This window comes from Palaemon carinicauda, chromosome 35 (assembly GCF_036898095.1).
Source record: "Palaemon carinicauda isolate YSFRI2023 chromosome 35, ASM3689809v2, whole genome shotgun sequence".
Taxonomy (NCBI): Eukaryota; Metazoa; Arthropoda; class Malacostraca; order Decapoda; family Palaemonidae; genus Palaemon; species Palaemon carinicauda.
In genome coordinates this window covers 79,237,945-79,251,262 of record NC_090759.1, presented here as the reverse complement: position 1 = coordinate 79,251,262, position 13,318 = coordinate 79,237,945, and the positions used below count along the sequence as shown (strand labels likewise).

The 13,318-nt window shown below is 42.9% G+C and overlaps 1 protein-coding gene across 2 annotated transcripts in view; it reads right to left on the bottom strand.

Annotated features, from left to right (window-relative positions):
• The window catches only part of ND-49 (NADH dehydrogenase (ubiquinone) 49 kDa subunit), an 81,354-nt gene that overhangs the window by 12,193 nt on the left and 55,843 nt on the right, over nucleotides 1-13,318 (bottom strand). Inside the window, exons 1-3 of one of the 2 annotated variants that reach the window (XM_068359366.1) lie at nucleotides 12,211-12,367; nucleotides 9,329-9,551; nucleotides 8,652-8,853 (exon numbers count right to left, since the gene is read on the bottom strand). The exons of the other annotated variant lie outside the window; for it this stretch is intronic. Coding sequence (XP_068215467.1) covers nucleotides 8,652-8,853; nucleotides 9,329-9,551; nucleotides 12,211-12,314 — 529 coding nt within the window. The 5' untranslated portion in view covers nucleotides 12,315-12,367. Of the gene's footprint in view, nucleotides 1-8,651; nucleotides 8,854-9,328; nucleotides 9,552-12,210; nucleotides 12,368-13,318 lie in introns of those variants that run through there. 2 annotated transcript variants of the gene reach the window in all.

The following is a 13,318-nucleotide window of genomic DNA, read 5'->3' as shown; positions in this document are numbered from 1 at the left end:
GCTTCGGAAGACCTCCCATTTAGACTGGTAGACTCTACGAGTGGAAACCCTTCTAGCTCTGGCAATCGCACTGGCTGCCTCCTTCGAAAAGCCTCTAGCTCTAGCGAATCTTTCGACAGTCTGAAGGCAGTCAGCCGAAGAGCGTGGAGGTTTGGGTGCAACCTGTCTACGTGTGGTTGACGTAGAAGGTCCACTCTTAGAGGTAGAGTCCTGGGGAAGTCGACTAGCCATTGCAGTACCTCTGTGTACCATTCTCTTGCAGGCCAAAGGGGAGCAACCAGCGTCAGCCGTGTCCCTTCGTGCGAGACGAATTTCTGCAGAACTTTGTTTATTATCTTGAACGGAGGGAATGCGTACAGGTCGAGATGGGACCAGTTCAGAAGAAAAGCATCCACATGAACCGCTGCAGGGTCTGGAACAGGGGAACAATAAAGCGGAAGTCTCTTGGTTATGGAGGTGGCAAACAGATCTATGGTAGGTTGACCCCACAAGGTCCAAAGTCTGTTGCACACACTCTTGTGGAGGGTCCATTCCGTGGGAATGACCTGATTCCTTCTGCTGAGGCGATCCGCTGAAACATTCATATCGCCCTGGATGAACCTCGTGACCAGAGTGAGGTTTAGACCTCTTGACCAAATGAGGAGGTCCCTTGCGATCTCGTAAAGGCTCCTCGAATGGGTCCCTCCTTGCTTGGAGATGTAAGCCAAGGCTGTGGTGTTGTCTGAATTCACCTCCACCACTTTGCCTAGCAGGAGGGACTTGAAGTTCAACAGGGCTAAATGAACTGCTAACAGTTCCTTGCAGTTGATGTGGAGTAATCCTTGTTCCTTGTTCCATACTCCTGAGCATTCCCGTCCGTCCAAGGTCGCACCCCAGCCCGAGTCCGATGCATCTGAGAAGAGATGAAGATTGGGGGTCTGGATGGCCAATGATAGACCCTCCTTGAGAAGGAGATTGTGCTTCCACCACAGGAGAGTGGTCTTCATCTCTTGGTTGATAGGGATAGAGACTGCTTCTAGAGTCGACCCCTTGTCCCAATGAGCAGCAAGATGGAATTGAAGAGGGCGGAGGTGGAGTCTTCCTAGCTCGACAAACAGGGCCAGTGATGAGAGGGTCCCTGTGAGACTCATCCACTGTCTCACTGAGCAATTGCTCCTCTTCAGCATGCTCATGATGCACTCTAGGGCTTGGTTTATCCTGGGGGCCGATGGAAAAACCCGAAAATCCTGACTCTGAATCTCCATTCCCAGGTACACAATGGATTGGGAGGGAATGAGTTGAGATTTCTCTATATTGACTAATAGACCTAGGTCTCTGATTAAGTCTAAAGTCCAATTGAGGTTCTCCAGACAACGACGACTCGTGGAGGCTCTCAACAGCCAGTCGTCTAGGTAGAGGGAGGCTCTGATGTTCGATAAGTGTAGGAATTTCGCTACATTCCTCATCAGATGAGTAAAGACCATAGGAGCTGTGCTTAGGCCAAAACACAGGGCTTGGAACTGATAGACAACCTTTCCGAAAACGAATCTCAGGAAAGGTTGGGAGTCTGGATGAATGGGAACGTGAAAGTATGCATCTTTCAAGTCCAACGAGACCATCCAGTCCTCCTGTCTGACCGCTGCTAAGACCGACTTGGTCGTCTCCATCGTGAACGTCTGCTTGGTGACATACTCGTTGAGAGAGCTGACGTCCAGCACCGGTCTCCAACCTCCTGTCTTCTTGGCCACAAGAAAGAGACGGTTGTAGAAGCCCGGGGATTGATGGTCCCGGACTATAACCACTGCCTTCTTCTGCACAAGTAGCGACACCTCCTGTTGCAATGCTAGCCTCTTGTCCTCTTCTTTGTAGTTGGGAGAGAGGTTGATGGGCGATGTGGTCAGAGGTGGTTTGAGGCAGAATGGAATCCTGTAACCGTACCTCAGCCAACTGACAGACTGTGCGTCTGCACCTCTCTTCTCCCAGGCTCGCCAGAAGATCTTGAGTCTGGCTCCTACTGTTGTCTGGAGAAACTGAGAGTCAGTTCTTTCCCTTAGATGTCCTGGATCCTTTCCTAGACTTGCTCCTGTGAGAGTCTGGGCGGGAGCTTCCTCGGCTGGGGGCTCTACCACGAAAGGGCGGTATGAACCTCGTAGCCGGGGTATCAGCCACTGGGGAGCGATAAGTCTTGGGGACTGAGGTGGCAACCTTAGACTTACGAGCCGATGAGGCTACAAGATCGTGCGTGTCCTTTTGTATCAGGGCAGCAGACAAGTCCTTAACTAGCTCCTCGGGAAAGAGGAACTTTGAGAGAGGAGCAAAAAGGAGTTGTGACCGTTGGCAAGGTGTAATGCTGGCGGAAAGGAAGGTACACAGTTGTTCCCTTTTCTTCAACACCCCTGATACAAATAACGACGCTAGCTCACCCGATCCATCTCTGATGGCCTTATCCATGCAGGACATTATTAGCATGGCAGAATCTTTGTCCGCAGGAGAGGTTTTCTTGCTGAGGGCCCCCAGGCACCAGTCGAGAAAGTTGAACATTTCAAATGCTCTGAACAACCCTTTCAGTAAATGATCCAGGTCTGAGAAGGTCCAACAAACCTTCGAGCGTCTCATAGCAGTTCTCCGAGGCGAGTCCACCAGACTTGAGAAGTCAGCCTGGGCAGAGGCAGGTACTCCTAAGCCTGGTGCTTCCCCTGTGGCATACCAAACGCAACCTTTCGAAGCGAGCTTCGTTGGAGGGAACATGAAGGAAGTCTTGCCAAGGTGTTGTTTAGACTGCAGCCACTCCCCTAAGATCCTTAAAGCCCTCTTGGAGGATCTAGCTAGGACAAGCTTAGTATAGTTGGACTTAGCTTGTTGTACGCCCAGCGAAAACTCAGATGGTGGAGAGCGGGGAATAGCAGAGACGAAGTGGTCTGGGTAAATCTCCCTGAGTAGAGCCAAGACCTTACGAAAATCAATCGACAGTGGAGAAAGCTTAGATTCGTCCACGTCTGATGAGGGATCAAGGTGTGCCTCCTCATCATCCGACACCTCATCAGCAGAGGGTAGCGAAGCGATCGGACCAGAATGCTGAACCGCAGAGTCAGAACGGGTAGGAACAATAACAGTGGTTTCCTCTTCCAGTAACTGTTGAGGGAAAACCTGAGGCTCAGACTGCAAAGGCTGAACAACAGACGAAGCAGAAGGCAGGCGCATGGGTGAAGGAGGTTGACTCCTAGCAAGAGAGGTTGAACCCAAGGATTGCACAAGCTGAGCGGAGGATGGAGGCGGAGTAGTCCGTTCCTGTTCCTGTGAGATGAGCGGAGCATGATGAGGTTGAGGCTGCGCAGAACAAGGTAAAGTTCTCGCAAGCTGAGGCTCCTGAGGCGCAAGTCCAGGGTGTAGAGGAGCTTGCCTTGAGGAGGGTTGAGCTCGCTGCAGCGATGGCTGAGCAGACAGACTCACGGAGGGGAGAGGTTGTTGTACCCCAACCGAGAGTTGCACCACTGGTGGAGCAGCAAGGGGAGGCGGAGGAAGAGTGGAATAACTCTCCTGATCCCAAAGCAAGGGTTGCCTTAAAGAAGGCTGAGGCTGAACACCACTGGGAACAGCGAACTCCGAAAGTGGCTCAACATCGTACGCCTGGCAGATGGTGCTGCGACCAGGCGGAGCAAGTGCAGGCGGGGCGAGCACAGGCGGAGCGAGAACAGGCGGAGGGAGTGTAGGCGGAGGAGGAGGTGCAACACTCTCAGCCCGACACTCACGCATCAAGTCCGAAAGCTGAGCTTGCATGGACTGAAGCAGGGTCCACTTGGGATCGGCAGAAACGATAACAGACTGAGGTAAAGTCACAGTCGGGCTCTGTTTTGGCAGAACCTTACTCCTCTTGGGCGGAGTACAGTCGACAGATGACTGAGGCGAGTCAGAGCTGAGCCAATGACTGCAACCTGGCTGAGCACTCGCGGACTGGACTCTACGTTTAAGCGGTCTCGAGACCTGAGACCAACGTTTCTTCCCTGCTAGTTGATCAGCGGACGAGAATAAGACGGGCTCAATCGTCTGCAGGTGGGAGTGACGGTCTAAGGAAGACACGCCCGCAACCACCGAGGATAGTTCTGTGCGCCTAACAAGGCCTGTCGAACCCTTAAGCCCTTCGACATTGCTTCTCCCCTGGGCATGGGAGCTTGCAAGAGGTCCCGGACTGGGAGGACGACTGGCTCGCACAGAAAAATCCTCACGCACCACACTGGCACCACTAGCACTTGGCACTGCACCGACACTAGCACTCGTCACAGCACTGGCACTAATTCCACCCACTGCACTCTTGACCTTCAGTTCTTTAACTTCGGCCATCAGAGACTTATGGTCACTTACCACTGATTCTACTTTATCGCCTAAAGCCTGAATAGCACGCAAAACAACTGACATATCAGGCGGAGGGCACACAGTAGGTTCGGGGGTAGCCACTACAGGGGTAGGAAAAGGTAGGGGATCATGAGGTGAGGAAAACATAGAAGAGTGAGAAGAACTTCTCCTAACTCTACCTCTCTCTAACTTAGATGAATATTTTAAAAGACGGACAAATTCCAATTCCGAAAGTCCGGCGCATTCCTCACATCGATTTTCTAATAGACAGGGCCTGTCCCTACAGTCAGAACAAGCGGTGTGAGGATCTACCGAGGCCTTCGGAATACGCCTATTGCAAGACCTACATCGTCTATGGGAGGGGGCTTGCGAAACGTCAGACATCTTGTTTCAAAGAGTTAGCCAAAGGGTGATCCAAAAACAAGCAAAATTCGTTAACCGTTATATCAGTATTATATAAAAGCTATCTAGCTAATATAAGAAGGATTCCAGTAAAGCGACAGCCGTTAATCTGAGAGAATACTTCACCAAATATCCGTGAATAAACTCGAAGACCATAAGCGTATCCCAGAACGTCTAGCCGGAAGCACGACAGAGGAATAATTGAGGAGGTGTCAACAACAAATGATTGAGTACCTGGCCACAGGTGGCGCTGGTAAGTACACCCCCTTCTAGTATTGTGATAGCTGGCGTATCCCTCCATAGAATTCTGTCGGGCAACGGAGTTGACAGCTACATGATTATCGGGTAAGTTTAATATTGAAAAAATAAAAATAATAACAACAATAATGGGATTGAGTATGAAGAGAGACAGGGGGACAACACAATTGCTCAGTTAATTACAAGTACAGAATAGTATATTAGAGTACTGGATACCACAACATTTTATTATTGTTGTTACCATTCAATGTAGGAAATAAAATCACTTGCAAACCTATGCAGAGTACAATTTATTTCAAAAAGTAGTTTCTAAGATCAGTAAAAATATAGCAAAATAGTTTTTCAGGAATTCCTCTTTCCATCCTCTGAGAAACTATAGTATAAAGAGAGTAATGTATCAGGTACTACTATATATACGTACTATACCAGATTTACAACAGAGTAATGTATCAGGTACTACTGTATATATGCACCAGATCAGATTTATAACCAAGTAATGTATCAGGTACTACTGTATATACGTACCATACCAGATTTACAACAAAGTAATGTATAAGGTACTACTGTATATATGCACCAGATCAGATTTACAACCAAGTAATGTATCAGGTACTACTGTATATACGTACCATACCAGATTTACAACAAAGTAATGTATAAGGTACTACTGTATATATGCACCAGATCAGATTTACAACCAAGTAATGTATCAGGTACTACTGTATATACGTACCAGACCTGAAGTACTCTCAACATGTATGTCATCTTCTTTGGTCACAGAAAGCGTTACCATAACAAATTTGTAAGTAATTTGTATTGTTCCTAGTATACAAACCTGGAGCTATTTATAGGGGTATACTTTCAGCTACGTCGAAAGTACATACATACATATACCAAGGCATTTCCCCCAATTTGGGGGGTAGCCGACATCAAACAAATGAAACGGAAAAGGGGACCTCTCCTCTCTACGTTCCTCCCAGCCTGACGAGGGACTCAACCGAGTTCGGCTGGTACTGCTAGGGGTGCCACAGCCCACCCTCCCCCGTTATCCACCACAGATGAAGCTTCAAAACGCTGAAACCCCTACTGCTGCTACCTCCGCGGTCTTCCAAGGTACCAGAGGAAGCAGCAGAGCCTACCGGAACTGCATCACAATCGCTCAAATTCATTCCTATTTCTAGCATGCTCTCTTCCCTCTCTCACATCTATCCTCCTATCACCCAGAGCTTCCTTCACTCCATCCATCCACCAAAACCTTGGCCTTCCTCTTGTAATTCTCCCATCAACTCTTGCATATTCATCACCTTCTTTAGCAGACAGCCATTTTCCATTCTCTCAACATGGCCAAACCACCTCAACACATTCATATCCATTCTAGCTGCTAACTCATTTCTTACACCCGTTCTCACCCTCACTACTTCATTCCTAACCCTATCTACTCGAGATACACCAGCCATACTCCTTAGACATTTCATCTCAAACACATTCAATTTCTGTCTCTCCGTCACTTTCATTCGCCACAACTCCAATCCATACATCACAGTCGGTACAATCACTTTCTCATATAGAACTCTCTTTACATTCATGCCCAACCCTCAATTTTTTACTACTCCCTTAACTGCCCCCAACACTTTGCATCCTTCATTCACTCTCTGACGTACATCTGCTTCCACCCCACCATTTGCTGCAACAACAGACCCCAAGTACTTAAACTAATCCACCTCCTCAAGTAACCCTCCATTCAACATGACATTCAACCTCGCACCACCTTCCCTTCTCGTACACCTCATAACCTTACTCTTACCCACATTAACTCTCAACTTATTTCTCTCACACACCCTTCCAAATTCTGTCACTAATCGGCCAAGCTTCTCTTCCGCGTCTGCATCCAGTACAGTATCATCTGCAAACAACAACTGATTTACCTCCCATTCATAGTCATTCTCCTCTACCAGTTTTAATCCTCGTCCAAGCACTCGAGCATTCACCTCTCTCACCACTCCATCAACATACAAGTTAAACAATCACGGCAACATCACACATCCCTGTCTCAGCATCTCTCACCGGAATGACTGCTGATAACTCAGCAGGTAGACCCACAGGGTCCCTCAACGTCCCCCCTCCAATCAAAAGGATGGTGAGGTTGCAGATACTAAAAGAAACTATCGAGCTTGACCGAGTACCAAACGTTAGGCAGGGATTATTTCATTAGGATACCAAAACCCTGAAAGGAGCATTGCCCAGATATCCAATGTATTTGAAAAATCTTAGCCTTTAGCCTCAGGAATATAAAAGGACAGTTGAGGTGAGAACTTGCCAAGATCGAAGTTCAAATAACTATGAAAATTCAAATTACAGTAATCCCCTGTTTGAGGATACACTTGAACACAATATTCTATATATTTTTTCTTCCTCTTGTTTTGTTAAAGTTTTTATAGTTTATATAGGAGATATTTATCTTAATGTTGTTACTCTTAAAATATTTCCCTTTTTTCCTTTCCAGACTGGGATATTTCCCTGTTGGAGTCCTTGGGATTATAGCATCCTTCTTTTCCAACTAGGAAAGTAGGCACTGAATTATTACAGTGCAGCAGTTAACCCCTTGAATGAGGAAGAATTGTTTGGTAATCTCAGTGTTGTTAGGTGTATGAGGACAAAGGAGAATGTGGATAGAATGGACTAGAATATTCGGTGTATGTGTAGGCAAAGGAAAAATTGAGCACTACCCAAGACTAGAGAGCAATGGCTTGATTTTGGAGTGTCTTTCTCCTAGAAGAGCTGCTTACCATAGCTAAAGTCTCTCTTCTACCCTTACCAAGGGGAAAGTAGCCACTGAACAACTATAGTGCAGTAGTGTAGTTAACTCCTTAAACAAAAATGAATTGTTTGGTAATTTCAGTGTTGTTAGGTGCATGAGGACAGAGGAGAATGTGGAAAGAATGGACCAGAATATTTGATGTATGAGTAGCCATAGGAAAAAGGAGATGTAACCAAAGAGAGGGGTCCAATGCAGTACTGTCTGGCCAGTCAAAGGACCCAAAAACTCTCGGTAGTATCTCAACAGTACTGTACAGCAGTAGCTTTCGAGGAGAATAACTTGCACTAGGGCCAGGAGAACCAATCTCACTTTATGACAGGGAGAGAATATCAAGCAGCAGCTCCTCTTCAGCCCAACGGGCTAATGGGCAAAATGAGTTTGGGAGAAATAGTCTATCACTGTGCAACCTCCTACTCCTTGTCAAAGGGAGGGTGGAGGGAGTTGCTCTTGAGAAGGCTTTGCTTGAAAAAACAGGCATGCTGGGCAGTTACCAAGCCAGTTAAGTCAAAGCAAAGCAGTCCGTAGTACATCTACTTGTGATGGTGACCGGGTGAGGTTATCGCACCCACTTGTCGTCACCAAACTACCCTACTACGTTTCAACAGCTTTTTCAGGCTAGTGATGAAGATACTCCTATATCAAGGGACTTGAGTTTGTATTTATGATATGAACAAACTCATCTTTCAAAGCTTTCTTTTTATCCATCACAATCATGCTTCCTAGACCACTGTCACATAACAAACCATAAACCGAATACAAATTCTGTACACAGTATCATACATCTAAGAAAAATATTCAAACAAATTTTCTGAATTAAATATGAGAGAAGATCCTTCATACTCACTCCTGATGTACTTGGCTCGAATGGGAATGTCAAGACCAAGTAGCTTTTCAACAGCCAGACTGTATGCCTGCTCATTGCACATCATTGATACGTAGTCCAGACGATCAAAGTATGGCAGGGCCTGCGTGTACGTCTTGTACTCAATGAGCTTCTCCGTTCCTCGGTGGAGCAGGCCAATGTGAGGATCAGCGCGCATCACGGTCTGCACAAAATACGGCACAAGATGATGCGGTTAAACTATAAATTATTTGTTACAAGAATATTTATTATAATAATGATGTCCTCTTTTCTTTATGATACTTAATGATATTTGTAAGTTTTAAACAACTGCCAGATACACATAATCAATACCTAAAATTCTAAGAGATGATGACCATCAAGGAGAGTCCGCAAATTACTTTATAAAACATACTTCAATAGAAATATCTTTTCGTAAACTTGTAATAATACTAAGAAAAAACAAAAAGTGATGTGGTTACATACTGCTGCTGCTACCTTCCTTTTACGTAAAACTAATTTGGAAACCGATATGGTAATCTCTACTATTTCTTTCTGATGCACTGACTTCACTCATTAGTTACTGTTCAATAAAAAAAAAAGCACCCTACAAACTTGCTATCATTACTTGTGCATAATAAAAAGCCACAGATCCTATAAATGTCAATGACTGAACTCACCTCACCATCCAATTCCAGAACTAGACGTAATACACCGTGAGCAGCTGGATGCTGTGGCCCGAAGTTGAGGCTAACATTACGAACTTTCTTTTCCACAGGAGCCATGTATCCGTTCCAAGAGGGCATGTCCAAGTTTGTGGACTCAGTTGGCATCAATACAGGTCCATCAAACTGTTTAAACCAATCTGCATCCAGGTCCCATCTTGCGCCGCCTCTGTTTTGGCTGAAAATAAAACCGTATTTCTTAAAGAACAAATCCTGTGTAATTGCTTGATTTGGGGGTATAATAAACCCATTTTCATCACAGTAACGTAAATTTTAGTTGTAAAATTCAAGCGTTAACAGCGGTCAAACATTGTAAGGGGATGCATTGTGATCGCTGCTAACGTGGAAGAGTAACGTGATTAGCTAAGACATCGTCAGCGAGTAGGGTTTATTTCATCCGGAATCTTTGCGCCGACTGTAGTCAACTCTATGATACGTACGAAGTACCTTAAACAGGACAGTATTAACTTCACTTGTGTGACAACTGGTCCCAATATCGGTAAATTTTGACACATAGCGTATTTGATCACTTTCTCTCATGTAATAAAATAACTGAATAAATATAAATGAGCTAGTTCACTTTGGCATGAGGTCAGACAATCTCTGAGCACAAGATCTTTTTGGTGTTCTGTAAAATCAGTTGAAGTATTTCAATATTTACTTCCAAAATATGATTAATCCTCATGTTGGATAGCTACCTTAATGGATTATATAAGTTTGCTTGAGACCTTTTTGTATCATACAAAAACTTTAACACAACTTCAGTCTATGAACTACGTTATTTGGTTAGTTGCATGATGCAGATAGATGGACAAGACAGAAAGAAAACTTTATGGTATAATTGTGAAAACAAGTACAGTACTGTAATCACAAAAACATTCATTGCTAAACCTCCAAGTGTCATTTGATGTATTCTATGTCTGGATATTTCCACTCCCTGCGGTACCACTTGACATATCTTATGTCTAGATGCTACCAGTTTTACATTTTATCACTTACGAGCAGGAAACTTTTTACGATATAAAATTATATATTAATGGAAAGAAAATTTATTTAACTACTGTACACAATAGAAAGAGTTGTAAAGTCCTTATCCCAATAGGTTTTATACTGAGATGAGTTAAATAAAATGTCTATAAAAAAATTAAGGTCAAATATTTCAGCGAGGGGGCACAATTGAAAGGGATAAACTTCATGCGACACCTACTTGTATACATCCTGTGAAAAAGAATCTTGGGTTTCCCTTTTAATGTGATATGCAAATCAACAAATTGTATAACTATAGAATTACAGTATTTCAATGCCTAATGCTGTTAAAAGGAATAAAACGTCAGCAACTGCAAGCGGGCAACTTGGTACGAAGGATTTACCAAGTGATTTAATAAAAATTTCATTCCAGCTTTATCTCTTGTTATTAATGCATTAAATACCTGAGTTCTATAACTTCCAATAACAGTTTTAAAATCGAGTACAAATTCAGTAGAACCTAACCTAACCACAATACAGTACCTGACATCCGCCCCCCTTCTGCAAACACTTCGGAGCCCTTGTATAACGAAGGACGCCACACCACCTAATCTAAACTTCTCCACCTAACCTAACCTACAAGCTGTGCTCTTGCCTAGTTACATAATTGGGGGGAGGGGGTGTTTACCGTTCCGCTGCTACGGCCCTTAGACTACCGCATTCTTAGGGATAGGTTAAAAATAAAGGGTTTTGGAACATAGCCATCATCATACATAAATATGAGAGTTATGGAACATGGACGTCATCATACATCATACATAAATAAGGAAGTTATGGAGCATGGCCATCATCATACATACATCCCAAAAATTCCAAGGTTAAAATTGGATTCCGTATTGGACAAAATAAATGTCTGGTTTCAGATACGGGGATTATCTGGTATCTCAGAGCTGGCAAGTGGAGAGGTACCTAGGGTGTAAAGGGTAAAGCCCCAATTACGTAAAGATGGACACCAATGAGGTTTTGCTCAGGTAGGTTGTGTGTTGCTTTGGAATAAGTATAAAGAAACGATATCGGGAAAAATTTGTATAAGCCCCAAAATAAATATATTAATATTCCATGGGAAAATAGCATAAAAACCAAACTGCCAACAGACTATCATAACAAAACACAAAAAATTTAATAAATACACCTGAGTACAAGAAATTGCGGAAATTGCTACAAATGTAGGGTCCGTTAATAGGCAAATTCAATGCCTTATGGACCAGATCATCTTTAACAGAGCACCGTCGAGAGATATTATGATATTCAACGAGAAAAAAAGTTACTCAGGTCAGTTAAAGTCAGAAGTGTTGGGGGGGGGATATCCTAAGATGAGCAAGATCACAGGGTCCTAGTTTAGGTTAGGAGGAAACAGGAGGTTTCGAAATTTACTAGTGACGGAGCACGAGTATATATTTACCCCAGGGGACTATAGTGGTACTAAACTGAGTTTGTACATTGTTCTCAACTTAGCTACAGTCGATAATTTCCTAAAATCTATTATTCATGAACATGATGCCATACATAGTTTGAGTGTAAGGAATTATGACATATTAAGATTTTTTGTACAATGGTTAGGCAAATAGCTACGCACATCGTTTAAGTTAACCTACGGTACAGGCAATGGAGATTCAATGTCAAGCCAGACAAAATGTATCCCTTTTATTAATTATATAATCCACAATACTCATAATCATTCATATATAAACATGACATATATAACAGCGAAATGGATCATCAGCTGATCGGCCACAGCCGGGTGGAAGATGTAAACACTCTCCTGTTCTATTATAACAAATAATTTTAATAATCTAACTATTTCAACTTACTTAGCAAAATACAAGGATCCGGAATTCTTCAACAGGCTCTTTGCTCCACTCACGACATTGGAGGAAACGACCTTTTTCCCGATAGTGCCTAAAATCGCAGCCATCTTTCTTGTTTTGGAGAGCTGCAGATGATGTAAATCCACAGAGGTCTGAATCTACAGGGTTGCCAGGTTGGACTTTTTCAGGCCAAAAAAAAACTCAAGTTCGGCCTTATTGAAATTGGTTGGCCTTTAGTAACATTATGAAAAATGTGGGCCTTAAATACTGTATTTTTGGCCTTTTTTCTAATATTGGGTTGGTCTTTTAAAGCTGTGGTTGATTAGAAGTTGGCCTTTTCTCGTTTAGAAGACCTGGCAACCCTGGTCTGAATCTACATAGATGCCTAGATGGCGTTTTCTATTTCTACTCGATACGTAACTCGGCCGCCATCTTTGATTTCTGTTGAATTACGAAATAAATGTTTTTTTTCAAGTTTTAGAAAAAATAAAAGGGTCTGTATATATGCTGGTATACTATTTGACTTGGGGTTTTAAGTACATGAGTATATTTATCGATTATTTGAATTTTCTCCTTCATTTATGTAAGTCTATCTAAATTCATATCAGGGTATATAGATTTTCAAAATGACACCCACAAACATTATATATGTATATATATATATATATATATACATATATATATATATATATATGTATATATGTACAGTATATATATGTATATATGTATATATATATATATATATATGTGTGTGTGTGTATATATATATATATATATATGTGTATATATATATATATATATACATATATATATATAAATATATATATATATATATATATACATACATATATATATACATATATATACACACACACACACACATATATATATATATATATATGCTAGTTACACCTCAAAGAGCTATGGAAAGAATATTGATGGGACTAACAGAGAGAGAGAGAGAGAGAGAGAGAGAGAGAAAGCAACATGGATACGAGAGAAAACTAAAGTAGAGGATATTGTAACATGTAAGTGAAGGAAATGGACATTTGCAGGATATATAATAAGAATGACAGATAATAGATGGACATTATGAATAACAGAATGGGTC